General features: G+C 38.6%; 1 protein-coding gene across 2 annotated transcripts; it reads left to right on the forward strand.

The window, feature by feature from the left end:
* The first annotated feature begins 6946 nt into the window (after positions 1-6946).
* Positions 6947-22222, forward strand: MS4A1 (membrane spanning 4-domains A1). Of its 2 annotated transcripts, none has more exons than XM_074401549.1 (7): positions 6947-7099; positions 13627-13753; positions 14271-14390; positions 15552-15608; positions 17157-17393; positions 18189-18290; positions 19496-22222. In XM_074401549.1, exons 2-7 carry the CDS (start codon positions 13643-13645, stop codon positions 19706-19708), a joined length of 840 nt encoding a protein of 279 aa, XP_074257650.1. In that variant the 5' UTR covers positions 6947-7099; positions 13627-13642; the 3' UTR covers positions 19709-22222. The 2 variants fall into 2 exon arrangements, with proteins under 2 accessions (XP_074257650.1, XP_003920231.1); XM_003920182.3 differs by having other exon boundaries at positions 6948-7099; positions 13627-13801.
* The last annotated feature ends 5454 nt before the right edge of the window (positions 22223-27676 follow it).

Below are 27676 nucleotides of genomic sequence, written 5' to 3' on the forward strand. Positions count from 1 at the left end.
CAAGCTTAAGAGAGGGAGGTTCTGGGGACATTTTGACTGATAAAGCGCATCCTGCCTCTTGGCAATGCCATCTGCCCCTCTCCCCAAATCAAATGGTCATCTTGGTATTGTCACTTCTGTTAGTCATGCATTCAACTGAAGGACAGCAATGTGGTGTTGCAAAGATATGAACCGAAGGCCAGAGTTTGGGATGATCCAGTCATCTAACTTCTCTGATTGTTGACATCGCCTGTTAATTTCGCTAAGAGATTCTAGCCAGTGGCTCCTACTCAAATGGTGTGTGGAAAGATGAGTTGGTTGGAGGAATGGTTTGGCCCACAAATTCTACATTAATGCTGTAAGATCATCGATGTTAAAGAGCTAATCAACTAGAATAGCAACAATAGTAAAAATAGTGAGGGCAAATATTGGTGGAACCACTACTATATTCCAGGCATCATTCTAAGTATTACGTAGTGTTACTCATTTAATCTCACAAAAATCCTAGGAGGTGAACTGTATTATCATACCCATTTTACAGAAAAGGAAACTGAGGCACAGAGGGGTTAAGTAATTTGCTCAAGGTCACAAAGTTTGCAATGGCAGAGCCATAATATCAACAGGCGGTTGGCTCCAGAATCCAAGGCCTTAATTCCAATGCCAAGCAAGTTTGGAAGGCACTACTTTCCTCTGGATTCTCTTAACAGCATCTGCACTTAATCTGTTATATTTCACATCCTGTAGCCCAGGCATCCCCAAACTACAGCCCGTGGGCCACATGCGGCCCCCTGAGGCCATTTATCTGGCCCCCTGCCACACTTCAGTAAGGGGCACGTCTTTCATTGGTGGTCAGTGAGAAGAGCACAGTATGTGGCGGCCCTCCAACGGTCTGAGGGACAGTGAACTGGCCCCCTGTGTAAAATGTTTGGGGACGCCTGCTGTAGCCTATGAAGTATACCACTATAAACTTGTGAAAAGAGAAATAGGGTCTTAGTATTATTATAAAAACAGTTTTTAATTTATAGAGCACCTAAAAAGGTCTCAAGGACCCCAAGCAATCTCAGACCACACTTTGAGAACCACTACCTTATACAGTATTGCCTCTCACTGGCTGACTACCTTTTAAGTATTAGAGATCTTACCTGTATCATCTCACTTGTCTTGACAGCTCTCAGGGTATGTATGTCATTTGTCATAGTCATAAAAATTAAGACTCAAAGTGGTTAACTTTTCAGAAAGGGAGTATGATTTAGAAAGAGGATTTGAGTCAAGGTCCCTAAATTCAAATCTCATTATCCTATGTTGCTTATGGCATAAAAAAAACTCAGCAAACTCAAAGAAATAAGTAACAGGCTTTCATTTCTGCTATTTACTGGAAGAAGCTTAGGTTCTAGGTACATTTGTGAGAATGAGGGAACACAAAATGGCAGAAAAAAAAAACAACTAAGTTTTTTACTTTCAGTGAAGTTCGGTTCTGATGAAAAATATTTGGCAACTGAATGACATACAGATGTGTGAGGCTTAAGATATATTTAAAGATGCAAAGTCTTGGGCTTTTAAGTCAGAACTAGGTTTAAATGTTGTCTTAAAGTCAAAAAATAGTAGATGCAAGTTGTTGTGCTTATACACTGCTGGGGATTATAAATTAGTTCTGCCACTGTAAAAAAGTGGTTTAGGCCGGGCGCGGTGGCTCAAGCCTGTAATCCCAGCACTTTGGGAGGCTGAGGCGGGTGGATCACGAGGTCGACAGGTCAAGACCATCCTGGTCAACATGGTGAAACCCCGTCTCTACTAAAAATACAAAAATTAGCTGGGCATGGTGGCGTGTGCCTGTAATCCCAGCTACTCAGGAGGCTGAGGCAGGAGAATTGCCTGAACCCAGGAGGCGGAGGTTGCGGTGAGCCGAGATCGCGCCATTGCACTCCAGCCTGGGTAACAAGAGCGAAACTCCGTTTCAAAAAAAAAAAAAAAAAAAAAAAAGTGGTTTAGCAATTTCTCAAAGAACTCAAAGCAGAATTACTAGTCAACCCAGCAATCCCATTACTGGGTATATAACCAAAGGAATATAAGTTGTTGTAATCATAAATACATATGCATGTGTATGTTCATTGCAGCACTATCTGCAATAGCAAAAACATGGAATCGATCTAAATGCCTATCAACAGCAAACTGGATAAAGAAAATATGGTACATATACATCATGAAATACTATGTAGCCATAAAAAAGAATGAGATCATGTCCTTTGCAGCAACATACATGAAGCTGGAGGCCATCATCCTAAGCAAACTAACACAGGAATTGAAAACAAAATACTGCGTGTGTGGTAGCTAAACATTGAGTACATAGGTACACAAAGAAGGGAACAACAGACAGTGGAGCCTACTTGATAGTGGAGGATGGGAGGAGGGTGAAGATCAAAAAACTACCTATTTGGTACCACACTTATTACCTGGGTGACAAAATTACCTATATATATAGCTCCTGTGATATGCCACTTACTTACATAAAACGTCTGCACATGTTCCCCTGAACCTAAAATAAAATTTATTTTTTAAAAAGTTAAAATTATTAAAAATAAAGGTAGAAGAATTTTTTGTGAGGTCAAGGTAGTAAAAAAATTTCTTAAACAGATCTCAGAACATAAATAGTACCAGAAAGAACTGATACATCCAACTTGGTTGTTATTAAGAATGTTTTATAAGTGTGACAAGAGCAGCTACAAATCAAAGCCTTTAAGTAACACAAATAACCAACAAAAATAAGGTGATATAGAATATATAAAATCCTACTATACATTTATAGAAAAATACAACTTGATGAAAAATTACTCCAAAGTCATATACAGCCATTTCACAGGAGAGGAAAACAAAAGTTAACATATGAAAAGCATTCTATTTCTTAAGTAATTATGGAATAAAAGGAACTCTCCTACCACGATGGTACAAGTCTAAATGAAGACAACCACTTTAAAAACTAATTGCCCAGTAAAGGTAAAGATACACATACTTTATCACCCAACTTCCACTGCTAGTTAATATACAAAAGAGAAATTCTTGCACATGTGCAATGGAAGACACATACAAATGTTTTCAGGGCAGGATTGTCAGCAACACCTCAAATGTCCATGGACAGAGAACAGATCAATTGTGCTGCATTCTCTACTGGAGGATCACATATTGGTAAAAATACATTACTTGACACAAATCGACAAAGATGAATTTTACACATTTAATGTTGAGTAAAAGAAAGCAAGTCACATAAGAACACCTTACTAATTCTACCTAAATAATGATTAGAAGACACAAAACCTAAGCAATATGTTGTGTGAAATATAAACACATGTGGAAAGACTAAATAAAATGAAAAGGAGGAGAGTGAAAAACACCAAATTCAGTATAATGGTGAGCTCTGATAAAGAGGGTGGCTTGGGGAAGGATGACATGAGCGCCTTCAAAGGTATCAGCGACACTCTCGCATCTCTAATCATGGCTGTGGATATGTGGTTTTTTGTCTCACTGTTATAAATACTCTATCACTTATTTATTTATTTATAGAAGGAGTCTTGCTCTCACCCAGGCTGGAGTGCAGTGGCATGATCTCAGCTCACTGCATCCTCTGCCTTCTGGGTTCAAGTGTTTCTCCTGCCTCAGCCTCCCAAGTAGTTGGGATTACAGGCATGCACTATTATGCTTGGCTAATTTTTGTAGTAGAGATGGGGTCTGGCCATATTAACCAGACTGGTCTCTAATTCCTGACCTCAGGTGATCTGCCCACCTCAGCCTTCCAAAGGGCTGGGATTATAGGCGTGAGCTACCATGCCTGGCCTATATTATTTAATTTTTTGAGAAATATAATTGAGAAAGCAAATGGACATCATTATTTTCAATAAATTTTTATTATACAATGATATTTTTATAGTCAACATCTGCAGAAAAATGTTTCTATTACATATCAGTCTCCAATGATAGCATATTTATTAGTGCATAAGAGAAAAAAATCTTTTCAATAACTGTGAGGCCAGATAATTGCATTTTGTTTTTTCAGCTATATTCCCACATAACAAAAGCAAATGGAATGATCCAGGAGTCTGCACGTGGGAGTACATTAGACATTTTTATGTCTTAAAACTAACAATAATAAATGTTTTGCCATTTAAAGCTGTGTCACTTGAACAAATTAATCTTTGTGGGCTTAAAATTTTGAGACTAGAATGCAATAATAATAATACCTAACTATTGGGTTTACTGTGAACCTTAAATGGAATGTGGAAAGTGATTTTATCAGTGCCTGGAACTTAAAAATCCCTTAGTAAATGGTAGTTTTGAAAATTTATATTTAGATTTTCTTGCTCTCAACATCACATTTTATTATTTACCAGCTTTGCAACTTGGGGCTGGCTTCCTCCATTTCCTGAACTTTAGTTTCCACAATTATAAAACAGAATCAATATTATATGTGTTTTAAGACTTTTTTGTGGACAATTCTTCAAATATACGCAATTATTCAACTAATATTACCTTCCTAGCTGTTTCAAACGGAAGTAGTCCCTCAGAACAGAAAGATGATCCTATAAACCATAAGTTTCTTAAGTACTTGAATTTACATTTACCTTAGTATGAATTATAAGTGCAGCAGTGGGATTTTCTGACCTGTAACCAAGTTCTATTTGCAATTAGATCTTTAGCCTCACCTCTGAGGAACCCTGTGTCTCCCTTACCAATTCTCTGACCCTAAAACCCTCCAATAGCAGATAATTTTGTGTGCCAGGGCCTTGCTGAGCAGTTGGGAACATGGCATAATGTTACTTCCTAATATTGGAGAGGCTGGTGATGATCACCTGGGTGAAAGAAAGAGCCAAACAGAATCATTCTTTCTCAGCACTGGCAGGGACACGACAATCAGAAAAACTGATCCTGTTTTCGAGGGATAAGGAGACAATGGCTAAGTAAGGCAAGGACACAAATGATGATGTAGCTATAGTTTTCATAAAAGAGGGTGAGGATTAAAAAAAAAAAACCTGGAGTGCTAGAACATGCAGGGAATAAAAAGGAAATTCACATCCGGAAAATACTAACTAGATATAAGTTGGAATACTTTATGCAGACTTTAAGAAAGAGATTGTCTTTTGGAAACAAGGCCACTAGACAATAAAAATAGGCTTAATTCAAAGAGAAGTATTTTAAATATGTTATTAAACTAATAAAATAGTCTCAAACCTTAGGGGAAGGGTGATGGTGATACGTCAAATAAGATGCTATTGACAAATCCAAATTGTAGTGGGAATTTCAACACACTCAAGCACTAAAATAATGATCATTCAAAATCAGCAAAGATAAGGTAAACATTTATGTATTAATACCAATTCAAATTCAAGTTTATTTGGGAAGAATCATATGCAGAGCCACCTTAAGTTATCTTGTCGGGCACAAAGTAGCAAACAGCCCGAGACTGACTGGGGAAAAAACAGGGCTCAAACGGAGAAAAGGATGCAAAAGACCAGGTTGTGCAGCCACAACTCAAGCCCCTTTGCTGCCACACATTTGCCAAGTTCTGACTCTGTTCCCACGTCAACTAAAATGAAGGCGCATGCCTCTAACCACCCCATCATCCTGGACTCAAACCTCAGGTTTCACAATCATCCACAGCTCAGACCCTAAGTAATGGCCATTCCATCGCCAACCACTCAAGCATTTCAGCTGGTATACACAGACCCGCAATTAGAATGTTCAATGGATGCTGGATCTTCTGTCCCCACTCTCCTTCACTCTACAGCATTTCTGAGAGGTGACTGCATGGCTTTTACTTGAATATTCTTGAAGACATTAAATTCTCTATTCAAATGGTAGCCAGTTCTTCTAATGAACCACTCCAATGATAAGAAAAAGAAAAGGTGGCATATTTCTTAATATCACACCACAATTAGCCTCCCCAGAACGACTTCTACCCAGTGGATCTAACTGCATGGTTCCAAACTGTCTTAAATTTAAAAAGAGAGACCAAAAGAGAAAGAGAGGAGAGATGAAAGACGAAAGAGAGAGACAGGAATGAACCTCAGATTAGGCAACAGAGATGCCTGCCATATTTCATCCTTTTAGATTAAATGAACAAATAGTTACCTCACTACAGCTCTGAGTCTCTAAAACAATAAAGCAATGAGCAAGGAAATTAAAACGTAATTAAAAATCCAACATATGAACATAAAAGTTAAATATTGTAGGGGGAGAAAGATGGCAACATCTATGGGCAAAACTTTGATTCACTTCCCAAATATCTAGACTCTCCTGATACCACCAACTTCTTCCATTTCCCCACTTGAGCTTGTACTGGGCTTCATGACCCTGAAGCTCCAGACTAGTTTTAAAAAGAGAGGGACACAAGGGAACTAGATGGATGGTAGAAAAAGGTGGGTTCAGAAGTAAAAGTGCTATTTCAATGTGTATCTCCAAATATGAAGGCTAATTCTTGCTCTGAGTAGCTCGGTACATGTTCTACCGCACTAAAGTATATTTTTAGGCCATTTCTGCTAAATCTGACACGAGATACAGACGTGGTTCATCAGAAATCTGAGTGTGAGCAAATGAGGACACTATTTGGAGACCCCTAAGGACAGTGCTCCCTAGAGTACAGGCTCCATGATTCTTGAATCTCTGCATGGATGCCCCCTCCACACCTACTCAGCCCTAAAAGTGAGGCAAGAAGGTAAAAGTCAGTGCTAACAGCCCATCTTTGGCCAACTTCTAGACTCTTTCTTGTCCTTAGGGACCCACCATCCACACCTGCTTATAGGGTGGGGGCTGCAGAAGTTATCTAATTAAGGTAGCATGAACCAGGCCAGGCAGTCCCCTGGGGTCTTTTTCAAGAAGTGAAACCTGGTAAGGCAGGAACTTTTTTTGTACCTCCTTCAACTTTGGTTAAGTGTTAAACCAAAGTAATCGGAGCGAAGCTCAAGGTCGCGGAAGCCACTGATTTCCTGTCACCTGATATCTATCAGCGATTTCATCCCCAGGCCTGGACTATCTCACTCACCCTTCCAGTGTGCGTGAGATACTAGCAGCACCCACTGAACTCCACCGCTAACATCCAAATCAGCCCTTGAGACTTGAGGCCTTAGAGACACAGGTAAGGAATCAATTTGCTTTCTTTAAATGACTTAAAGGAGGTGATGGATAAGGTATAGAATGGTTTTGAAGACTGGAGGTTCTTGGTTTTAATTCTAGTTTCCCTAGTCAGGCTTCCTAATAGTTCTATGACTTAAGGAGGGGCGATTATATCAAGGCTTGCTTCCCACTCACTCCTCTAACCACTCTCCCTCTCTACAATTACCCTCTGCAGTCAACTGTGAATCATTCCACAAAAGTAGTAGATTGCAACATATAGATTAAATCATGGTTTCTAAACTGTTGGAGGTCTTCCACTTACAAGCCATATAACTGGGGCAAATTTGTTAAACCTCTAAAGCCTCAGCTTTCTCATCTGTTAAATGGAGGCAATGGTAATACCCACTGCATTATGAAAATTATAACTAAAATCCAGAATCCCTTAGGCCTTCCCAATACCAAATGAGAAAACAATCAGTGATAGCCATAATGAAAAAAAAATCCAATTCCTCTTCCCTTAAATGCTTTTGTCTACATTAAATGTAAATACACCTAGATGTATAGGTGGCTTTACAGGCTCACATTATCTGGAGGAGATTTGTGGACACCAAGTTGAGCACAAAATCCTTCCTCAAATCTGTTACATAGGAAACAAAGAGTGAGAGGGGGCACTGGAGACTGGAGATAGGAGGGAGCTCTAATGAAAGAAAAGAAGGATTGATGTCATTACTGTTTCCTGAACCCACTATATAAGTGATTCCCTTTCCCTGTTTCCCATATAATGGGTTAATCTCATGGAGAATCTGGTGAGAAGAAATTTTCAATCCAGCATTGTGAGCATTCGTGTGTGTGTGTGTGTGTGTGTGTGTGTGTGTGTGTGTTGGTTTGTTTGTTAATTTTTTAGTGGAGAGGAGGTTTTGCCATGTTGGCCAGGCTGGTCTCGAACTCCCAACCTCAGGTGATCCACCTGCCTCAGATTCCCAAAGTGCTGGGATTACTGGCATAAGCCACCACACCTGGCCATTGTAAGCATTTGTAAACCTGCCCTGAGGAAGTAGCTTGATGTTCAGTTTAACATTACCGAGCTCATAGCACATAGAAAACAGGTTCCTTATGCAAGTCTAGTAGAACGCAGGATTCTCTGAAGAAAGTAGTTGGTGTTTAGCAAGGAAAGCAAAGAGCTGGGAGCTCTGAAGAATTCCTTGCAATCAGGCTAGGAGAACAGGAATGCCCTCAAGTGATACGCATATCTAACAAGAGTTGGACTGAAAGTAAAGAGAGAGGGAGAAGGAGCACTTCAAAGTTGAGAGGATTCAGGGAAGAAGGTAGAGAACATGTCTAAACCAGTGGCTCTGATGGGAATGGTGGGATATGAGCCTGGAAAGTCATACAGGGCTGAATTCCAAAGGCCTTGAGGGATCACATGGCAATGACAAGCCAGCAAAGGAGTCCAAGCTCAGGAAGAGCATCATTCAAAGCAGTGATCAGGAGCTTGACATAGCACCCTTGTAGACAGTGGATTAGAAAAGAAAAAGACTGAAGGCAGAAAAGCAAAAGTTGTGTGCTAAATCATGAATGGAAATTAGAAACTCACAGGTATCACTGGATATAGAAAAAAGACCCACGTGCAATATGTGCTGCAGAGGTAGAAATGGCATGACTTGACGACTTGTTGACCACTGACTGACCAATAGCCAAGATGAAGATGGAGTGAGAGATGACGGAGCTGATGTGAAATGTGGTCCCAATTATCTAAGCCTGGGTAGCAGGAGAAACAATAAAACAGTCTGAAGGAACGAGGCCTGAGAAAAGACCACTGACTTCGCAGCACAGTCCTCAAAGAGCAGTTTCAGTCCAGTGACTGGCGGAAACTAGTTGCAAAGCATTGAAGAGTGAGTGGGTGGCGAGGAGGTGAGGGAAGAGAGTGGGTAGCAGCTTTGAAGAAGCTGCGGTGAAGAAAAAGGGAGCCTGGGCAGTGACTAAGGACATTGCTAGATTAAAAGAAGAGGGTTTTGGGATTCAGGGACACCGCGGTACATTTTAGTCATAAAAGGAACATTTAGCATCTTATCAATTGCAAATTATCTCATTTTCCTAAAATGATACTTTGAAATGGGGAAGGCAACTATTATCCTAACCTTAAACCACAAGAGGAGCAAGCAAGAGAGCTGGGAGTAACTCTGTCTGCTACGTATCGTCAGAAATTGAGACTGAAGGTGCAAAGAAGAAATAATTTCTTGGAAGGGCTGACAGCTTGGTGGACTGAGAAGCGCTGAAAAGCACAGAGGAAAGGGAAGCAACAGCATTCTTCCTCGGAGATAAGTGCACGGGAGGCCGGAAAGGATAAAAACGCAAAGCTATTTTGAGTGGCAAGTAAGGAAGGGGAGGTAACAAAAGTGAGGCAGTTTTAAACTTCTCAGCATATGATGGTACTAGTGGACATAAAAGTCTATTCACACCAAAACCCATGAAGGCTGTGAGATTCTTCTTCAGTGGATGCACATGAAAACAAGGGTGCCTTTAAAAATGATTAAATATATATATATATTTGCAGGAGTTAGTTTGAGTAATTAAATGGGGGTACTGAGTGATAACCTGAGTCCTGATTTTAATATCCATTCTGATTTTGGCACCAGCAAATGTAAAATCTTATTGTTATCATATTTTGGTGAATGTGGTCCATAACTCCTACTAATCTACCAACTAATCTTTGAGCATAGCTGTGCATTGGGCACTAAGTCATTGTGAACAATTTATTTTAACGATAAGGCAAAACTGTGTGAATCTACAATTTCCATAGGAGTGTGTGGGCTAGTTTTATTCTTTTATAAATTCTCATGAAATGAAAGTTTTTCATTAGAACTAAACATATAAACAAAAACATTGAATGCCACAAATCAATTTATATATTTACCTCTCATATATATATATATATATATATATATATATATATATATCAGATTTATGGCATTCAATGCCATAAATCAATTTATATATTTACCTCTCATATATATCAGATATATATATGACAGAGCAATAGTTTCCATAAAAAATAAAAAATAGAGAAAACATTCATGTTTCTGTTTATAAACTATTTCATACAAATATTTAAGGCTTGTAGAAATATAGTTGTCATCATGAGATACCATTTTAACAGAGAAAATATCGCGCGTGCGCACACGCGCACACACACACACACACACACACACACACACGGCCCTCATGGTTATTCTTGCCATTAGTCACAACAGGCACAGCCCAGGTAGAACTGGCTTACAGAAAAGGTTTCTCTCACCAATAATATAGACACAGCTTTAATCAAGCAGTTGATGAATAAAATGAAATTAAAACAATGGCAGTCCAATCATCTCCTTCAGTTCAAACAATTACGACCATTGCATTTTAGTTATCTTCACTAAAATTACCCTTCTGGGACGTAGTGTAGTGACTCCCAGCTCATTCTGTACTTTCCATAGGACCTTGGGAAAAATAACCTCTCTGAATCTCCATTTCCACATCTGCAAAAAGTAGTCAAAATGCCTACTTAGGAAGGTGTTGACCGAATTAGCAATACCATATACAAGATCCCTAGTATATAGTAGGTTCTCAGTAAACAACTATAATTATCTGGACTCACCTGTGGTACAGCTGAAAAAGCATCAACATCAGAGACATGGTGACTGCGTTCTAACTTGGCTCTGTTGCTAAGTATGAGGTCTTTACCAAGGCAGATTCTAAACCCAGCCTGCAGTTTCCTCATTTGTGAAATGAACAGAATGGTTTCTGAGGTTTGCACTAGCTCTAGAAATCCTACCTAGTGACCAGAATCAGTCTGCAAACTCTTTAGTGAGCTATATTAAAACATTTCTTTTTGTTAGCAGTCTTACAGGGTAGCTTGTGGTACAAAGCAGATCCCCAGGACCATGTGACATCTAGCTATGTAGGTCAGGGGCAAAATCAAGTGAGAAAAACCAAAGTTTCTTGTCTTCCCACTAGCCCATGCCCCAAACAGATAATAATTTTCAATTAATTTATAGTTATTCAAATAGTCCATATATTGGAGGGAGAAAAGAGGATTTCATAAGGGAAAGGCCGAATTCCTGTTTCTCACAGTAGACAAAGCAGCCTGATACCCTGGATTCCTCATTTGAGCAGTTCAAGTCTTAATTTTAAATCTTTACTCGCTAGGCATGGTGGCTCACAGCTATAATCCTAATACTTTGGGAGGTGGAGGTGGGCAGATTGCTTGAATCCAGCTGTTCAAGACCAGCCTGGGAAACATGGCAAGACTCCATCTCTACAAAAAATATAAAAATTATGTGGTGTGGTAGCACTTGCCTGTAGTCCCAGCTACTCCAGAGGCTGAGGCAGAAGGATCACCTGAGCCCAGGAGGTGAAGGCTGCAGTGAGCTGTGATCATGCCACTGCACTGCAGCCTGGGTGACAGAGCGAGACCCTATAATGGAAACAAACAAATAAATATTTACTAATTATCTAACTTGGAACAAGTAACCTAACTTTTCCATGCCCTTGTTTTCCCTTCTATAAAACAGAGTGATGATTGACCCCTTGCCAATCCTATAAGGCTCAGATGAGATGCCATGTGTAAAATTTAATTCTAACTCTAAAACAGGTACAAATGTGAGTAACTACTAGCTGCCTGTTTTACAGCACACCTGCAGCCACTCAGCTCTGATTGACTTCAGTAAGATATACCTCAGCCTGTGGTCTAATGGCGGGGATGTGGCACTGGCTTCAGTAAGATATGTGACTTGGATAGACAGTCTTGATTTCTAAGACATCTTACGTGACTCACAATCAATAAAGACAAGATCAAAGGTGTGTCCCCAAAAGCGGAATTTTCAGATTCCAGGAAAGATCCAATAGAGTCCACATAAGTGGGTAACATACACAAGTGAATACTAAGGAAACCCAAGATGAAGGTTGAACAGGATCTTAAAATGTTTGAGCTGGAAAAGACCTTATTCATTGACTTCTCACTTCAGAAATGAATAAATCATGAAAACTGATAAATAGTATTTACCACACTCTTCTTTTGTAATAGGCACAATTGCATACGTTAACTTATTTATGTCTTACAGCATCTCAGAGAGGCCTATTGTTCTTTACAGAAGGATAAAATAGAAATGAATGCTCAGTAAGGTACAAAGAAGAACAAGAATAGCAACAAAAATAACTATTCCAACATGGGTTCCTTGCATACATTTATTTTTTCAGTAATATTTATTAAGAAGTAACTAAATTCAAGAAATATTTTAGATACTGAAAAAGAGAGAACAAAATCACTACTTTAATGGAACTTTGATTTTGTGGGGAAAGATAGACAATAGACAGGTAAATAAATCAGGTAATTTCCCACAGTGATCAATGCCATGAAGCAAATAAAATAGGATTTTGTAAAACAGAGCAAACAGGAGTACATGTTGTAGACTGAGGGTTCAAGGTAGCTTCTCTAGGGGCTGACATCTGGGCTACACCTGAACAAAAAGACACTAGCCATGCACAGACCATGAGCCCAGTTAAATGTTATAGGGGCCCACGAGAATTATGATTCCCACTTTACAGTTGAACCTAAGGCCCAGAGAATTTAAAGAACTTGCACAACATCTCAGAGCAAATAGAGGGATCACTATTTAAACCTAGGCAATCTGACTCAGGAGGCCACAATCTCACCACATTAGAGAGCCTTTTTTTTTTTTTTTTTTTTTTTTTTTGATGGAGTCTCACTGTGTTGCCCAGACTGGAATGCAGTGGCACGATCTCAGCTCACTGCAACCTCTGCCTCCTGGGTTCAAGCGATTCTCCTGCCTTAGCCTCCTGAGTAGCTGGGATTACAGGTGTGCACCAACATGCCTGGCTAATTTTGGTATTTTTAGTAGAGGTAGGGTTTCACCATGTTAGCCAGGCTGGTCTTGAACTCATGACCTCAGGTGGTCCGCCTGCTTTGGCCTCCCAAAGTGCTAGGATTACAGGTGTGAGCCACTGCACCCAGACTAGAGAGCCTTCTTGATGTGACTTGCACAAGGTGGCAGAGTTAGAGACAGAGGGAGGCCTGGAATCGACCCCTCCTGCTTCTACATATTGTCCTCACGATACTCTGCAGTGTTGCCTCTAGCCCATCATAATGGACAAAGGCAGATAAGCAGAAGGACAAGTCCATAGAAAATACATTTTCCAATATTAAAGCGTAAGAAAGCATCCAGGAATAAGAAACAAAGAGGACATGCAGTCATATATGCAAGGTGTTCTCTACGAAGATAAAGTGTGCCCCAAACCCAGTTGCCAGAAACACTGGCAAGGACTCCTGGGTCCATATGTACTTGCCTAAGGCAACCTCTCCACACCCTTTCTCAGAACTCAGCAGTAGGCCTTGCCTCAGATCTGATGTCCCACAGAAGAGGCCATGTCTACCCTCAATGACACTCATGGAGGAAAAGCTGAGAGAAGAATTCAGCTGCATGACACAAGGTAAAATTGCCAAAAATCTTGTTCTTGCTTTCCTCACTTTGCTATTTGTTTTATTTTTAGGAGTTTTGAGAGCAAAATGACAACACCCAGAAATTCAGTAAATGGGACTTTCCCAGCAGAGCCAATGAAAGGCCTTATTGCTACGCAACCTGGTCCAAAACCAATCCTGGGGAGGATGTCTTCATCGGTGGGTCCCACGCAAAGCTTCTTCTTGAGGGAATCTAAGGCTTTGGGGGTAAGTCAGTTGCCTTCAATGCCCCATGTCATAGGGATTCTGTGGCCAACAGAAGCTGATGCTGTAGGTCACATACAGAATTCAATCCAACTTGAAGAACTGGGATCCAACTTGATGTGTTCTTTATGTCTGACACAGTGGGCCAAATCAGGGTTGCATCAGAGGAGTTATCACCTGGATCACCTCTGGGTGACCTTAGGTCACCTTGTGGTTTTGGGGCTTGTATATTTAGGGGTCTCCAATCCCAGTCCATTTCCAGAACCCCAGGCATACCTGCTCCCTGGAAATGTCACTTGTAGTTGAGGCAACAGATTCAAACAAGAAAAATACAAAATTCTTGGCACCTCCAACTGGTTCCTTTAGGTATTCCTCCTAGCTCCAAGTCAGGAGCCATGTCTTCCAACCTTGCCTTTCCCTGATAGCAGTGATGCTTTCAGCTCATCTATCACTGCCTTTCTTCTTTCCCCAGGCTGCCCAGATTATGAATGGGCTCTTCCACATTGCCCTGGGGGGTCTTCTGATGATCCCAGCAGGGGTGTATGCACCCATCTGTGTGACTGTGTGGTATCCTCTCTGGGGAGGCATTATGGTGAGTAAATGAATGGTAGTCATTTGGGAAATGGTGCAAGCAAAAATGTTAAAAGGCTCCACAGGGATATGCCAGATTATTTCTGAGTTGAGGGAAATATATGAGTAGGAAATATTATTGGGTTAAAGTAATTAAGAAGAGAGGGTGACCAAATTGAGTATAAATCCCACCATGGTTGAGTCAGTGGTCCTGTTTCATGTGAATTCAGGGTAAGAGGCTCTGCAAGGATCTCACAGGGACTTTCCAAAGCAAGAACTCTCCAAAGGCAGTTCTGGTTGGGAGGGTGGCACTAGACATTTGGACTAGATAGCAAGATGTTTTGGAAAGCAAGAGGGAGCAGGAGCATCCATTCCTCCCATCTACTCCTTCTTCCCTACAATTCTGTTTAGTTACTGTGGTACCTGGTGAAATTCGTCCCATCCCAAATCCATCTCATTTTATTTATCAACAGAGCAGCACTCTTTTGGCTGTTTTATATACATGCTTTCCAAATCTGTAACCCTGTCTGGGTGCGGCACGTAGGACAGTGATGTATATTTCCCCATGACACTTTTCATAGTTGCCACTATAAAGATAAGTCCAGGATTAAAATGTTCCAAACAAGTAGAGATGGGTTAGAACAAGAGTTTCCTCCATTCTACAGCCTGAACGTGAGAAAAGGAAGATGAGCAATAGTCGTCATCATTTCCTGTAATAGCCAGTGTTTTAATGGCGTGCCTGTGCCATTCAGGTCAGCTATTGCCTTCTGTATCAGTTCACCCGTCAGAGGGCCTCAGAGTCATCTAAGTCACTGTGAACCCAAAGAGCAGCTCCACAAATTAAAAACAAAGAAAAAGTAAAAATAAAACTTTTAAGTTCATGGTGTGAGTATGGACTGATTAGTAAATATGAGTTCTGTCTCTTTGGTCTTATTATATTCCTAGTCACAGCTCCTCAGATGATGGAGTAAAAGGCATGAATAGAGTGTTATTGAGCCTGAATAAAGGAGAAATATGACTGCTGAATAATGAATAAACCTGATAAAAATGGGTGGATAGTTGTGTGACAGTTGCTGAAAGTACAGGCTTCTGACCAGTTCTCAACGTTAAAAAGTGATCTCCCTCTCTCCTTTCTCCTGCTTTGCCCACCTCCTCTCCAACTCCCTCACCTCTCTTTTTACAGTATATTATTTCTGGATCACTCCTGGCAGCAACAGAGAAAAACTCCAGGAAGAGTTTGGCAAGTAACCGTATGTCCTTCTTTCCCACGTGTCATAGAAGTACCTATTTTCTTGGTCAAAAACTGAGAGGCTTAAAGAGCTGACGTGACACAGACTCTCAGCCCATAAAGCAAAGACCATCCATGATGTTACTGTGATTTTATTCATGAAAAACTTACAAGTGAGGTCTATCTGAAGGATGTTCATGGAAACAGAACTAAAAACAGATCCATGAAAACTGTACCTACAGTCTTATGTTAAATGCTGTGTGAAAATAATAGACCTCTCTGAAAGCCCTGCAATTTCTCCCAGACCAACATTTCAGAAAATTATCTGATCAATGTCATGATTGATTCAAATTCTAGCTATTTTGGGGGTGTAACATTGAACAAGTCAGTTTATCTCTACATACCTCTGACTTTTCACCTATAAAGCAGGAGTAACAGTCCTTGCTAGCATGTGACCTCACAATGGAAAAGAAATGCAGTAGTGTGTGTGATGGTGCTTCAGAGGCTATAAGGTGCTACACTGTGGTCTTGCTCATAAAACCCCTAGGGACTCGTCTACATTCAGAAGAAACTGGCCTACAGAGCTGCCGATGCTGTATGGATGAAAAGGGCTTACCAGCAAGTTTGCTCCCCCAAAAATCCTCCCCCATCACTGTCTCTTACTTACTAAACTGAGTCACTTTTATAATCAATGAGGGAATGCGTGGATTAAGGTGGTTCCTCTCTTAAAGTGGTCTGACAAACTCAGTTTGAGGGGAAAAAAATTTTATGAAAATTAAATTATTCTGCAGATACAGCCAGACCTACTGACTTACCACGGGTAGGCCATAGAGCCAGGAATGAAATATGTGTAGCCTAAAATAATAATCAATAATCCCATACCATTATGGTACTTGTCAATATAATTTCCTGTTTCAACCTTTTATTGTCCCTGTAAGGTAAAACATCCACACTGATATTCTCTTACCTATGTCACTCAAAAGACATCAGCCCTAATTGTGTTTTGTAAGATGATTGACTGGGGCTGATTGCAGCCTACGTCAGCAGGGAGTAGGTGTTGTTACTGTTGTTGCTTCTGCTTTTTATTTCCATGTATTTGATAGTACAGATCTAGATGGTTCTTATCTGAACCTTCCCAACCTGTACTTCGCAATGCCATCCCACTGAAGTGTGATACAAGAACCTTCTTCTCTCTCTTCCCTCTACCTATGTATGAAGGAAGATAATAAACTGAAGCATATTTATCTTCACCTATTCAACAAATATTTATTGAATGCCTACTAGGATGGTGGCAGTGGCAGTGAAGGAAGTGCAAGGATACAAGATACAGAATCAAGGGTTACTCCTAGAATTTTTGCTTTTATAAAATGAATGTATGGTAATGGCATAAAATGATTTTATTTTATAGTGACAAAGAGGCTAAAAACAACTGAGAGAACTTCAGTATATTTAGTTGTAGTTGCTTTGTGAGTCAGGGGAGTGGCATCTGGAATTCCTTCCCAGATTATGTTTTCCAAAGGAAAATCAAACCTAATTAATAATTCTGTGTCTCCATTTCAGGTCAAAGGAAAAATGATAATTAATTCATTGAGCCTCTTTGCTGCCATTTCTGGAATGATTCTTTCAATCATGGACATACTTAATATTAAACTTTCCCATTTTTTAAAAATGGAGAGTCTGAATCTTATTAGAGCTTACACGCCAACTATTAACATATACAACTGTGAACCAGTTAATCCCTCTGAGAAAAACTCTCCATCTATGCAATACTGTTACAGCATACAAACTCTGTTCTTGGTAAGTGTTCTTGGTAAGTGTGAAATTGGATTTCTTTCCAGGGAGGAAGGATGACTTGTTTATTATGAGAATTACCTCTGGATCCAGACTACCTGAGTTTCCTAGTTACTGCCTATGTAGTTTTGGGCAAGCATTTTAGTCACACCCTGCCTCAATTTCTTCAATGGTAAAATGAGGATGGTAACACTATTTAATAGGATTGTTCTAAGGAATAAGTCAGTTAATATCTGCAAAGCATTTAGAACAGTGCCTGGTACACAGAATTGCTATACAGGCATTGGCTTTAACATTAATTATTGCCAGCATCATTAATGACATTAATATTTGTCATTATTTTGATTAAGTAAGATTAGCATTGAAGAAATACCTAAGATATTATGAATATCTTTTGCCCAAGGACTTCTAAATGTAGAGTTTGAAGGAGACAAAAAAATGCATTTCCCAAGAATAAAGAGGTCTCCTTGGCATGATGCCACACCACCTAAGACTGAATACAATTTAATTTGAGACTCACCTTTCCTGTATAGAATGGATTCTTCAACTGATTATTTATACCTTATCTTCTATCAGCAATACACATTAACCATCTGTTGTGTGCTGAAAGTTGTGCTAAGAGTTAGGGTTATAAGGATGCTGTCTCCTGTACTAGCAGTTCTCACAGCTAGGAATTCATTACTTGTTTAAAGAATTGATCTCTGAATCATTCAATTATAGTCAACAATAACTTACTTAACACTAAGAATGTTCTTTGTGCCATTATTACATTTTAACCCTCATTCTTCTGTTGTTTTTCAGGGGATTTTTTCAGTGATGCTGATCTTTGCCTTCTTCCAGGAGCTTGTAATAGCTGGCATTGTTGAGAATGAATGGAAAAGAATGTGCTCCAGACCCAAATCTGTAAGTAGCAGCGCCTCTGACCACAATCTTCCTCTAAAAAAATCCACCTCCACAAAAGATCATTTATGGAGAATGTAATCTGATGAGACTTTGAAACTAGGAGCTTGATTTTTTAAAAAAATGGTCTTGGTATATTTCTGGAAAGCAAATAATATCAATAGTATGGAACAATGCCTTGAAATTTCACATAAGTCTGTAGTTAGAACCCACAATTCTACATTCTACATTTTTGTTTGTTTGTTTGTTTTGAGATGCAGTCTCACTCTGTCACCCAGGCTGGAGTGCAAAGGCGCAATCTTGGCTCACTGCAACCTCCACCTCCAAGGTTCAAGCGATTCTCTCACCTCAGCCTCCTGAGTAGCTGGAATTACGGTCACCCGCCATCATACCTGGCTAATTTTTATATTTTTGTAGAGACGGGGTTTCACCATGTTGGTCAGGCTGGTCTTGAACTCCTGACCTCAGGTGATCCTCCTGCCTGGGCCACCCAAAGTGCTGGGATTACAGGCGTGAGCCACCACACCTGGCTTCTGTGTGTCTTTTATACTAACCATCCCTGCTTGACTTCAGGCTTTCATCTTGATTTCATGATTCCGTATTTAATGTGTAAAAGCAAAATGGTTGAAGGTTGAAGGCTGACTAAAGTCACTAGTTCTTTTATTTCATTTTTCAATATTACCCCTTCCCTCCTTTTCACCTAATTCCTCTTCCAAAACAATAAGTTAAAGGAGTTCCACAAATGGGAAATAAAAATATACCAATAATACATCTATTACTAACTGCTTCAGAACCAGACTGTTAAATAGAATTTAGAAATCATCACTAATTCCTTCATTTTGCATTTAAAGAAAAATAGTATCAAAGAGAGAAAATTATTCTCCCAGAGTTATAATCACTAAAGGCAAATCAGAACTAAAAGCTAAACTCCTCTATTACTGCAGTGTTCTTTTCTCAATACCACGTGGTCATTCCAGGCACTGTGGTAAATGTCTACTGCCCTTGAAGATTTACTCAGACTTGAGTTTTAATAAGTGAATTAATAAGGATTTAAGCACCCGAGAAATGAATCCTGGCATTTAAAGCCATATAATAAATTACATAAGTAGCATAAAAACCAGGAGGGACTTGATAAATGTTTCTAGAGATTGTTGACAAAGGTGCCAATGGTAAAAGGTAAGAATATTTTGTTTAATTTTGTGTTCTAGAACGTAGTTCTCCTGTCAGCTGAAGAAAAAAAAGAACAGGCCATTGAAATAAAAGAAGTGGTTGAACTAACTGAAACATCTTCCCAACCAAAGAATGAAGAAGACATTGAAATTATTCCAATCCAAGAGGAAGAAGAAGAAATGGAAGCAAACTTTCCAGAACCTCCCCAAGATCAGGAATCCTCACCAATAGAAAATGACAGCTCCCCTTAAATGATTTCTTCTGTTTTCTGTTTCCTTTTTTAAACATTAGTGTTCATAGCTTCCAGGAGACATGCTGACTTTCATTTCTTGAGGTACTCTGCACATACCCTCCACTTCTCCATCTGGCCTCTGCATGGAGTGCCCATAGCTCTTCCTCTCTTACATTCAGAGAATGCAGCCATTGCAGCAGCTTGCATTGTCGTAATTATTCTTTTGTGCAACTTTCTTACATTGAAAAAAGGCAGAATGAGTGCTTCAGAATGTGATTTCCTACTAACCTGGTCCTTGGATAGGTTTTTCCATTTTTCTCTATCAGCAACCAGGGAGACTCTGTACCTGATAGAAAGGATATATGACTGCTCCGTGATATCCCTAAACTTTTTTTTCCCCACATCTACGTGTTTGGCAGAGTCCCTTTTGCATCGTTTTAAGGACAATAAAAAATAACAATAATTAGGAACAATGCAGAACCTATTCCATCTATCTTTCTATGGGGCTGACACTGTGGTACATTCTTAGAGTCAACACACCCTGGGAGGGAAGCTCTAAATGGCCAATACTCATCTGCTTTTCGTAGAAACCGCATAGCTTGTGTGGACATGTCTCTGCCTTAACTTTTCCTAACTCCCACTCCAGGCTATTGATTGCATGTCTACCTTTTTTAGCCTTTATGCAAGAAAAGAAAAAAAAATGACCATAGAAAATGCCACAATGAGGTACCCAAATCTCAAATAATAATCAACACTTAGTTGTATTTATAATTTCCAGATGACAACGTATTTCAGGAAATAACTTCATTTGATATTCCATGATCAAGAAAGAATCCCTATCTCTATTTTACAAGGAATTCAAAGAGGTAAAATAACTTGTAAACAAGAAAAGGTAACTTGTCAACAGTCACAACTGGTAATTATGAGAGCCTTGTTTTATAACCAGGTCTTCTTACTCAAATAAGATGTGATGTTTGAAATAACCAAATTGTCTCTTCAATGTCTGCATAAACTGTGAGAACCAAGTCAACAGGTTTTATCAAGAACTTAGTCTGATCAGCACTAAACAAGCACTAAGAGATAAGAGAATCAGAATCAGATTTTGCCCATGGGGAGAAACAGGCTGAGACTTTCACCACATTTGGAAAACTACTTGCATCATAAATATATAATTAACTGGTAGTTTGTATAAAGCAGATACTATGTGCTATAGACATTCTCAGAATATCATACTTGGAAGCAATCTAATTAAAATACCAAATCTGAGGCAATAGCTGCCCTACTTTTCAATTCAGATATACCTTACTTAGTACCTTTCCTAGAAAAATGTTAACCTGGGGTGAAGTCACTATAATCCATAGTCTATTATTTGGGTATTTGCTACATGATGAGTGCTGCCAGACTGTGGTCAGTAAAGGGACAATGTAATTTTCACTCCCTATGATATTTCTACATTTTTAGAGACTACTAGTGGAAGATATTCCCTATAATTAGAAAAATTATTTCTGTCTATGTAAAGTTCTCAAAATTCATTCTAAATTAATAAAAGTATCTTTTTATTCTTTTCTGCAACAGCTGATTCCAACATGGGTGTTTCTCTGTTCTTCTTTACTCTTGGAACATTAGACCATGGGAGGTTCTGACACCTTTGAGTTCCTATTTACATAACCCCAATCTAGGTTTGAAATGTGAGGTGTCAGTTCATCAAATATTCATGTCTATGTATTTTAAACATGTTCCCAAAGAAAATGTTCACGGGATAGGTCATTGATAATAGATTCCTTACTCCCAGAACTCCAGGCAATGACTGGATATATATGGCAGGTGATTTTGCCTGAAACTAGAGAAGAAGGAAAAGGACATGGTAGGAGGAGGCTTGAGAAAAAAATGAAAATCAGAAAACTTTCAAAAAACACAAGGTCTTATTTCTATCTTATTTTTTTTCCACTTCTGAAATATATATGAGGATTCCTCTCCAAACCCATGGTTCTCTATGAATTTTGAGTCATGTATGTCATAAAAATAATTAGTTTTTGCTGACCTCACATAACTTCTTGTAATAGGAGACACCTTTAATGTCTATTATTAAAGAAGAATGAAAATTCCTATGATCTTCTCCCTGATTACCCCTTTAGCAATATAGAATCAAATAATAGCATTGGCCAATAGTAAACATGCTTTGCTAAGAAGTGGAAGATACATTCTCTAGCCTCAGTTTTTCCTCTCAATTTGTATTTTTGTAAAAATAATGTTATATCCACAAAGGAAACAAACTTTAAAAAAAAAAACAATTGCACTCATTGACTAGGAGGCTGACATAACTTCTTTTCATTTTCTTCTGGTTTTCTTATAATCTTTGTTTATAATAAGGTGATAAATCATCCCAGTTTGTCTGAGTCTGAGGGATTTCCTGGGATACAGGATTTTCAATGTTAAAACTAAGATAGTCCCAGGCAAACAGGATGGTTTTTTACTCAGTTATAACCACTGCATATTATTTGCTTTTTACATGTAACAGTATATTATATATATTTTCCTTATTGATACATAATTTCATTAATTTCAACTTAGGATTTCATGAATCAATATAGATAAATATATCATTCCTCTATAATTGAATATGTAGGAAATTTCCTTTTCTTTCTTTTTACAAATCACTTTCAGAGCACAGAAATCATGAGGAGCAAGATACATGTTTTCTCTTTTATTCAAAATGTAGCTTCACATTTAAAGTCTTGTCAAAGTCTACCAGTAGGAAGTACTAGCACCTTTTGAAACCCAGAAAGTGTATTTTTAATTTCACTTTGACAAGAGAATAGTAGAAGATCCAATGCACAGGAATAGTTACTTCAGATTCATTTAGCATGAGTTCATTTATGAAATTTGATTTGTTTTAAATTCTTGATGCATAACCTAAAACACTGATGGAGGGGTTCAAATCTGAAATTTTCCTAGGTTAAGTCTTTCAGTCCTTCACTGGGTTTCCTTTTATGCAAAACCTGGTTGTGTGTTCTGAGCTAAAAAGGACCAGGTAATAAATGAATACAATAGAATCATGTGGTGGCAAAATCAAAGCAAAGTTTCAATTATCCTCGATTGACCTCAGCCTACTCAGCAGTTCAAAATGCTAAGCAAGAATACGTACGTTGTCTCCTCTTAGAACTTACTATCTGGCTGGAGAAAGAGACATTCATTCATCAGGTACCTGCTATGGGTAAAGCATTCTGTTATGTATGGAGGGGTATAAAGATAAAAGAAGCTCCCTGACCTCAAAAATCTTAGTGCCTAATTGAGAATGATATAAGTATATGTATTAAGAGATAACCAGTAAAGATCCAAGAAAACTCAATGGGAAAACAACTATCTTTTCAACAAATTGTGGTGGGACAACTGGATAGCCACATGCAAAAGAATAAAATTGGACACCAACCTCACACCATACACAAAAATTAAAATGGATGCCTAAAGGTAGGAGCTAAAACTATAAAACGCTTAGGAGAAAACATAGGTATATATTTTGTTACCTTAGAATAAGAATAGGCAATGAGTTCTTAAATATGACACCAGAGACACAAGCAACCAAAGAAAAAATAGGTAACTTTGTTGTTAAGAAAAAAACAGAAGAACAAAACAAAGAAGGAAAAATAGGAAGGAAGGAAGAGAAAAAGAGGGAAAGAAAGGAAATAAAGGAAAGAAAGAAGGACACAACTTTACTCCACACTGTTTGGGCTTTAAGTTTTAGTATATTTTGGACTCCACAGAAGGAATCCAGAATAGAGGTTACCAAATGGATACACATTAGAATTAAGTGGGAGTTTTCCAAAGCCATGATGCCTAAGCTGAGCCCAGATGTAATTATTAGAATCTCTGGGCTAGCATCAGGCCTCGAGATTTTTTAAAGTTCCCCAGATAACTCCAGTTAAATCATGTCTAGTCTAAAGCTGCCGCTTTACGTATTTTAAGGTTGGTTTACAGGTTTTTCTGTACATTGTAACTGTAACAAGTGGAGGTATAAACAGACCGTAGCCCACACTTCTGCCAATCACTGAGTTTTGGTCAATCAAACGTAGTCCACTGTTTGAACCGTGTTCAAATAAGGCAAATGCCGATCTGTAACCAATCCAGCTGTTTTCATACCTTATTTCCATTTTCTGTGCATCACTTTTCTTTTTCTGTCCATGAATCTTCTTCCACCCCGTGACTGCGCCGGAGTCTCCAAGCCTACTCTGGCTCGGGAGGCTGCCTGATCTCATGCATTGTTCATCGCTCAATTAAACTCCTTTAAATTTAATTCAGCTGAAGTACTTTTATCAGTACAGCTGCCATGAAAACTAGTGATTTAAACAATAGCATGCATCCTAGGTTACAATGCTAAAATGCCTGCACAAAACTCAATTCTGCTGAAGTCTACTTCTTTTTGTCCCATTCAATGATAGCCTTTTTAAAAATTTGTCTTTCTCGCAGCTTTCCTAATTAAACATTTTCAAAAGAACTTAAGAGTCTTTAAGAGAATTTCTTGCAGTTCTGCATTGGCAAACAAAAGGTCTGCAAAATAGTATATCCTAAATGGATCTTAGCTAATTTTTTTGACAAGCACCTAATTTGTCAAGTTTATTTAAAAGAAGAAAAATTGTGTCACATTTAATGTATTAATAAAGTTTTCTGTCATCTCCATCTCGTGATGCATTTTTCCTTTCATCAGCTCTGATTCACTGCAGCTGTTTCCTGCAAAAATGCAAAAGTGTAACTTTAACAAGTTTCATTTCCTATAAAGATAAAAGCACAGAAAGTTGCGGATTAACATCTGGGCAACTCTCTTACTGCAGAAGTTGATGAAAAATGGTGCCAGGGTTATTTATACAATGGGAGTTTTCTGATGCTTTAGCGCTGGGGACTTCTCTTTTCCTTGATCTCACCTGGTTCATGGAGCAATATTGTTCTTGTCATTGGTGCTGCACCTCATACCTTTGTTGCTACTGTAGTGGCTGTTGTGGTTGTTTCCATCCAAGTTGGACAAGAATTGCTTTGAAGAACATTTAACAACACCCAATTGTCAATGGGTTATTAAAAGTGATGTGAATGAACCTTAGCTCTAAGTGAACAGAAGTGTCTAAACCACACCATCCTCTTGAGTACTCACTAGTGAGGCTAATGTATCTAAATTCTGTACACTTCACAAAGGCAGGAATTATTGTCTATGTTGTTTACTCCTATATCCATAGCACTTACTAACAAGCACGTGGGAGGTAGAATTTGTTGAATTTGCTGAATGAATGTAGCCCTTTTATCTAGCTGTGCCTATAGGCTTGAGACCACCCACCATTCCAAGGTAACTGCTTGCCTAGATGCCCATGCAAACCATTGAATCTCTCTCTCCTCTCCTTTACAACCAAACATCTCACAAGCAGTCTTCGTTCAAGTTTGAATGTTTTCATATAGCGTACATTTTTCAGTGAGTTACAGTCTGTCTTTTCTAATACTTTTCTAAAATTGTCTTCCCAAATGCTGCCAATGACTTCTTAATTGTTGAATCCAGTGGATTCTACTCAATTCTAATTCTGTGAGATTTGTTTTTAACCACACTGACCTGTTGCTTCCTTGCCTTTTGAGAAACGTGCCCTTCCTTAGCTTCCAAGATGGCCCACTCTTAAGTCTCTCTCCTACTTTCTTAGACATACACAATTTCATCTTCACTAGTTTCATTTTTTTCAGACAACCAAATGTGCACATTCCTTACAAAGTGTCACCTTCCCCCAAAACTCTTATGCATTCCCATAACTCTATCAATTTTAGGTGACTAATTTATGTAATTGCATTTTCAATCCTGTTTACTCATCTGATTTCCAAGCTTGCATGTCTGGGTATTTGCAAATTATTTCATAATGATCTCCTATCTGCAATGTAAAACTGCAGAGCTGGTCCAGTTTGAGCCTGTGGTCCAATTCCCATGCACCTCCTTTTCAGCTTCCTGTCTCTCTCCATTTGCCTCCTCCCCCATCGTCCATACTCCAAGCTGAGAGATGTGTTTGATTTCTTCCTTTTTCACTCTGTATCTAATGAAGTTCCTCATGTACTTTAAGTTTTGTCTACTCTAAAATGTCTCTAAAATCTAATTCTCTTCTTTCTAGCCTTCAATTTAGGTCTAGTTTCTCAATTGCTCCAGCTGTTTCACTTACATTACAAACGACTAATTAGAATCACTACAACCCTACTTAGACACCTTGAATGACTCTCCAGTGCTTACCAATTGAAGTCCAGATGCCACAGATATAGAAGACCTGACATGGGTTTTAACTTTTCTCTACTGCCTTCTCATTACACCCTAATTTAACCACAGTCTGGCCTGGTTATTCAATTATTGCTCCTGAACACAAAATGTTTGTTTTCATCCTGTTTAGGTATTATTCCCCGACATGTAATATTCTTCTCTTTTTTCTCTCTTACTGATTTCTACCTATGCTTTAAGATTCATCTCAAATGCTTTCTATTCCACAAGGTTTTCTTCTAATACTCCACTTTTATTGAGCTCCCACCTGTGCTATATTATTCAACAATGATTTTGTCATATGCACTAGGACATTATACTATTATTTAGTTCTTCTGGGCTGACTTATATCACTGGTTATCTCATAACATTATTTGTATGGAGATTTGTTTCACACACTATAAAATTTACTCTAACTTTTTAAAGAGGGTTTTGAAGAACCCCCCATGCTGTTTTCCACAGTGGCTGTCCCCATTTACATTCCCCAATGGTGTACAACTGTCTCCTGCTCTCCACATCCTCGCCAGCATTTATTTTCTTTTTTTTTTTAAAACAGCTAGTTTAGCTGGAGTGAGATTATATCTCATTGTAGTTTTCATTTGCATTTCTCTGATGACTGGTGATATTGAATATTTTTTCATATACCTTTTGCCATTTGTATGTCTTCTTTTGAGAAATGTCTATTTTGCCCATTTTCAAATCAGATTTTTTTTGCATTGAGTTGTTTGAGTTCCTTATACATTCTGTTAATTAATCCTCTGTCAGTTGAATGGTTATCAAATACTGTCTCCCATTCTGTAGGTCTCTTTATTTTTTTATTAATTATTTTCTTTGCTATCAAAAGCTTTAATCCAGCAATCTGACTGCTGGGTATATATCCAAAAGAAAGGAACTCAGAATATCAAAAAGAGAGCTGCTCTCTCATGTTTATTGTAACACTATTCATAAAAACAAAGAGTATAAACTCAAGTGTCCATGAACAGATGAATGGATAAACAAAATGGAAAATGGAAATATATATATATATATATATATATATATATATATATAGAGAGAGAGAGAGAGAGAGAGAGAGAGAGAGAGAGAGACAGAGAGAGAAATATTATTCCACCATAAAAATTAACAAAATAATGTCATTTGCTACAATAGGGATGGAACTGGAGGACTTTATGTTAAATGGAATAACCCATACACAGAAAGTCAAATGTCACATGTTCTCACTCATATGAGGGAGCTAAAAAAAGGATCTCATGGAAGTGGTGAATAGAATGGTGGTCAACAGAGATTGGGAAGCGTAGTGAGGAGGGAGAGATAAAGAGGAGCCAGTCAGTGGGTACAAAAATAGAGTCACGCAGAAGAAATAAGTGCTAGTGTTCAGGAGCACAATAGAGGGACGAGAACTAGCTCATATAGTAATTTTATATTTAGCTTTTTGTCGAATTGGGAAACAATTTTTCAAAGCAACTATACTATTTTATGTCCCCACCAGAAAAGTATGAGGGCTCTAATTCTCTAAATCCTCACCAACACTTGTTACTTTCTTTTTGATGATAGCCATCTTTGTGAATGTAAGTAGTGTCTCACTGTGGTAGTGATTTGCATTTCCCTAGTGTCTAATCACATCGAACATCTTTTCAGATGCCTGTTGTACACATATGTTTTGGCCATATGTATATTTTCTTTGGAGAAATATATATGCAAATCCTCTGCCAAGTTTTAATT

Source organism: Saimiri boliviensis, chromosome 6 (genome assembly GCF_048565385.1).
Source record: "Saimiri boliviensis isolate mSaiBol1 chromosome 6, mSaiBol1.pri, whole genome shotgun sequence".
Taxonomy (NCBI): Eukaryota; Metazoa; Chordata; class Mammalia; order Primates; family Cebidae; genus Saimiri; species Saimiri boliviensis.

What these genes read in the sequence shown, in the direction of transcription:
- MS4A1 (XM_003920182.3), top strand. Translation starts at nt 13,643, where the DNA reads ATGACAACACCCAGAAATTCAGTAAATGGGACTTTCCCAGCAGAGCCA. An exon ending in CTCTCTGGGGAGGCATTATG is followed by an intron (nt 14,391 to 15,551) that starts GTGAGTAAATGA and finishes CTCTTTTTACAG; the next exon opens with TATATTATTTCTGGATCACT. An exon ending in TGTGCTCCAGACCCAAATCT is followed by an intron (nt 18,291 to 19,495) that starts GTAAGTAGCAGC and finishes TTTGTGTTCTAG; the next exon opens with AACGTAGTTCTCCTGTCAGC.